The following is a 4986-nucleotide window of genomic DNA, read 5'->3' on the forward strand; positions in this document are numbered from 1 at the left end:
TCTTTGGCAATTTGGCAATAATTAGTAGATATATTTATTTATTAATTAGGAAGGCTTAGTTGAGTCATGATTGGAGGAGTACACAAAGTTGTGAAAAGGAAGCTGAGAAAGTGTGTCTATGGAAAGGATGTTTGCCCTTTCCTTTTAGTGAAACCAAACTTATCTTAATAGTATAACTCTAAAGTACATATGGAAAGAAACCAGAATAGCTATTAGATATCATTATTAAAGCTTCAAGAGGTGTGGGTAGGAGAAGTGGTCATTTGAGTCACCTTTTATCAACCATGACTCTAATCATAACTCATCACCAACAGTTCTGATTAAGATTTAAGAATCATATTTCTTCCTTTTGAAAAAAAAAATATATATAGTTACTTAGAAAGGGAGAAAAGGGTAGAGTTGAGTTTCAAGGAGAGGTAACTAGAAGAGTTGGCGTTGGGGTTACTGTTACATTTGTTATCTCTAATCTCCTCTGACCAAACTCTGCCACCCTTTACAGAAGCATCAAACAGCTCTATCTATGAGCAAAGTCTGGATATTTCCTCCCATATTCACTGCTTCAAAAACCTTTCCCGTTACCTTTCTCCTTCCTACTTCTCAATCTCTTTATTATTATGTCAAAGGCAAAGCAAGTTTAGTGAGTTTTCCCAATTCTTTCAAAGTTTTAGTTATGGTATCTTATATATTTACTTCAATTTTCCTCTTTTCTTAGCGAATATCAGCTTAACTTCCCCATTTGCTCTATTTCTTTTTCCTTGCAAAAAAATTCAGCCTACATAGAGAATCAGAAACCAACCATTCTAATCCATTTTTACTCTGTTATCTTACTCTCTGTAGTGATAGAAAAAGAAGAGTTGGTCACAATTTTTTTTCTTTTAAAGTAAAAACTTGCTTTTGTGGGTTGGTATTTCTTGCCTAGAATGGATTTTGGACTTGGTGTTGTGTTTGGGGTTGTGGAATCTGGTGATGGCAATGGCAGGGATTCTTGGGATCAGCAGTTGCAGGATTATCAGCTTTAAGGTTTGTTGCGGTAGCAGATAAAGAGCATCAAGCAATAACAAAAAGCAGCACCAAGAGTAAAGCAAAAGAAGTGGCTTGCTAAGAGCATCAAGAACTTCAAGAAAAGAGAAATCTGGATTTCCACAGAAATCAACAACACCCACAGAATCTTACCTACCAAACTATACATCCTAGTCCACAAGAAACTCAAGAACAAAGCCTAGACACACAACCTCTTTACCAACATCCTCAGCTTCCCCAAAACCAGCAACAATATGTGGAGGTTATAGGTTCCAGCCAAGTAGCAGAAGTAGTCCCCAGTAGACGAACTTTAGGCCAGACCATAGAATACAGAAAATCTAGACAAAGAACAGGAATGAAAGGAGCTGGAGGAGAAATTGTTCAAGTACAAGGAGGCCACATTGTTAGGTCTACTGGGCGTAAAGATCGACACAGCAAGGTTTACACTGCCAAAGGTCCTAGGGACCGCAGGGTCCGCCTATCTGCACATACTGCAATACAATTCTATGATGTTCAAGACCGGCTAGGCTATGACCGGCCCAGCAAAGCTGTTGATTGGCTCATCAAGAAGGCCAAGTCGGCAATTGACAAGCTTGCTGAGCTTCCACCATGGCACCCACTTGCTAATAATACTAATGGAACCATGGAGGCAGACCAGAATGCTGGGTCTAGTGAAATGGCAATTGCAGAGCAATCGGAATCATCTGGCTATAGTTTTCAGCTCCACAGACACTTAGCTGATAACCCAAGTAATGGCTCATCCTTCATTACACCTTCTATAGACCCTGATGCCATTCCTGATACCATGAAATCTTTGTTCCCCACAAGCTCCACAACCTCATCAATGAACTTTCAGGGCTATCCACCTGATATAATCTCAAGAACCACAAACCATACTGAAGATCTTGGCCTGTCCCTTCATTGTTTCCAAGACCAAGGTCTAATTCGTGGGCAATCACAGGCAGACACAAGCCATGCACCTTCAAATGATCAGAACCTTTTTGCAGGCTCAGCTCCAGTGGGATATGAAGCTAATTTCCAGAGAATGGTGGCTTGGAGCAATAACACAAGTACTGAGAATAGAACCGATGGGGGTTTTGCATTCAACTCACCACAAATGCCACCACCACAAACATTGCTAGGTCAAGACCAAGCATTTTCTCAGAGGGGACCCCTTCAGTCCAGTTTTGCGCAATCTATTCGCGCTTGGAATGATCTTACTATGGCATCCGCAGACCACCACAGAACACAAGAAATTCATCAGTCTTTTATTTTTGGCAGCAGGTTTGCATCGGAGGGATTGCCAGGTTTTAGCATTCCAACACGAATCCATGGGGAGGAAGAGCAAAGTATTGTTTCAGACAAGCCATCCTCTTCTTCTCCTAATTCTCAACATTGATTAAAGAACTCCAATCCTTGCTTACCTACAAGGTACTAAATACCCGCTTGTTTTTTGTCAGCAGCTTCTCTTTTGTGTCGATTTTTGTTGTTCTGTTGGCAAATGTATGCTAAGAAGTTCTCTTGAAAACAACTTAATAAATGAAAAGATTAATGAACCTTTCCCCAATAGGAATTTATCATTTTCACTTGAAACTTTACACTAGTAAAATATGTATTGGATCACATAAAGAAATATTCTTTTTCTTCTTCTCTGTTTTAGATAGATTTCAAGATTATTTCTGTCCCACTAATTAATACCCTTTTTTGAGTATATTATAGAATCACAACCAGCCATGGTGGGAAGATGATCAAATGGAAGATGAAGTATCAGATATTCTGCTCAATTCAATTCTGTATCACCACCTGTGGGAAGAAACTATCTGGTTTGATTCAACTTTTTTTCTTTATTTTTCTTTATATATGTTAACGGATTTCGTACTCATTATATAGAGCTTATTTGTTTAGGGTACTGAATGGGCTCTTTTGGCTCTACTTTGATATATGTTTGACTGTTGCTGCTAGAATTGGATTCTGATGTTAAAACTCTTTCTATCTTCGTTATTGTTGCTTGTTCATCTTAATAGTCTTCTGCTTCGCATAGCTAAGAAAAAACACCACAGTAAGTGAGGCAAAAAGATGATCATTACAATCTTGATTTGTCTTCCCCTGCAAAGGGAATGGCTTTTTAATCCATTTTTGAGTTGCAAGTACATTGAAATGCCAGACTACTTCAATGAACTAATTCCCATTTTTTTGGTGTATTTAATTTGTCAAAAGTGGTGACTATCTGCATATTTTAACTTGAAGATTATTCCTCCATTTTGAGTTCACATAGATGTTCTATTAGATATAGTATTAAACTGTTCAAAGTATGAATCATCTTCAAGGGTCTTACTAGTCACTTTCCTCATCTCATCCTTGTTATCTGGATGTCCTGCAGCATTTGCTGTCTCTTTGTTCAATTCTGTGATTTCTTTCTTTCTTTCTTCTTTGGCTAATTTTTCTGCAAGTAACTTGAGAACATGGAAACTTGTCAAAGGCCAAAAGATTGAGTTTTCAACTTCAGGACTTGACCGAAGTTGGAACTTCTTTCATCTCTCAATTTGCTCCAATTTGCCTCGAAATTCTTAACTTGATGTATTATTCTCTTCTTCAAATCCTGATCTCCAAATACAAGAACTTCTACCTAATCTGTTATTTCCAGTTATAAGTGGTCAGGCAATGCATATTTTAAATTATTTGAAATAATTCATTCTTTTTCTTGCTTTCAAAGGGTCCGATTAAGAAAGATATAGAGTACATATAGAATTGCAAGTCACCCTTCAGGTGTCATGTGAGCAAGGCATCTAAAATGGGCATGTGCTCGCTTCAAAGTCAATGAGTATATTCAAAAATGTATTAAAGATATAACTATTCTTGGAGCACTTACCTACAACTTTAAATTTTTAGATTGAATGGTTTCTTGACAGTATACAGCTCAAATCAATGAAAAAAAACTGAATGATAGGAACTGCTATTGGTTGAGTGTTGATATTCTTGCAAGCCTCTGAGCAATATGAGAAAGGTTTTGTTCAGTATGTTTGTTTGAACGTGCAAATGAATGCCCTAGCAATTGCTATGCGAATTAATTTCTGGGCCCTGCAAATTCAAATCCAATTTTGAGTAATCCAGCGAGAAAATTTTCTCGGCCACTAAGCTCTATTTCAAAGCATTCTGAAGTGGGCCTAACTCAAAATCATTATTTCCAATACAGCTGAAACAAACTTCAGGCAACCAAAGCCAGCCTGCCGATCTGCAAATGCCCTTCACTACATATGCCAGGAACAGGAAGACACTGTCTTTTTATCTTCTGCAAGGAGCAACCAACAAGCAACCAAGTTCTGAATCCTGATCCCATTGACTTTACCAGTTTTGAAGTGGTACCCCCCAAATTCAAGGACCATATTCATTAGGCAATCTTTAGGACAGACATCGTATTTAATAAAATTTAAATCTCGACGCTCACATTAAATAGCTTCCTTTTATCACTAGACTAAGGCACAATTTCATCCAAGAAGAATTATTATCTGCATAAAAGGCTAAAAATACTCATCTCTGAGACCTTGCTTGCCTAGTAAAGGAGTATTTCACTCTTTAGATGGGAAAGATTTGAGCTGGAAAGTGCGAACTTTGAACTTCTATTGTATATCCACCTATTAGTCCATTAATTTATTTTTATTTTTATTTATTTTTTTTAATAAAATTAAATTCGAAATTTTATAGCCCTAAAGCCATTGCTATGTAATTGGATTTGAATTGATTTGCTTTGGTTTTGGGTTAGATACTACACATAAATTGGGCCAGCACTTTAGGGACATGATTTCTAGTGCAGAATTTAGGCTTAAAGTTATTTTTTTAAATTTACTAGTTAAAGAGTATTAAAAAATAATTTAAAATTAAATTTAAAAAGTTTTAATTATAAAAAAATTAAAATAATAAAATAATTTTTTTAAATTATTTTTTTAACAATATTTAAAATAATATTTT

General features: G+C 36.5%; 1 protein-coding gene across 2 annotated transcripts; it reads left to right on the top strand.

The window, feature by feature from the left end:
* The first annotated feature begins 304 nt into the window (after positions 1-304).
* LOC110668520 (transcription factor TCP4) lies at positions 305-4687 on the top strand. Of its 2 annotated transcripts, XR_002497540.2 has the most exons (3): positions 305-2451; positions 2740-2843; positions 4214-4687. XR_002497540.2 is itself a non-coding variant. In XM_021829800.2 (2 exons), the coding sequence occupies exon 1, from the start codon at positions 1376-1378 to the stop codon at positions 2417-2419; it is 1044 nt and encodes a 347-aa protein (XP_021685492.1). In that variant the 5' UTR covers positions 305-1375; the 3' UTR covers positions 2420-2451; positions 2740-3041. The 2 variants fall into 2 exon arrangements, 1 of the variants encoding a protein (XP_021685492.1); XM_021829800.2 differs by lacking the exon at positions 4214-4687 and having other exon boundaries at positions 2740-3041.
* Positions 4688-4986: the final 299 nt, after the last annotated feature.

Source organism: Hevea brasiliensis, chromosome 7, assembly GCF_030052815.1.
Source record: "Hevea brasiliensis isolate MT/VB/25A 57/8 chromosome 7, ASM3005281v1, whole genome shotgun sequence".
NCBI classification, from domain to species: domain Eukaryota; kingdom Viridiplantae; phylum Streptophyta; class Magnoliopsida; order Malpighiales; family Euphorbiaceae; genus Hevea; species Hevea brasiliensis.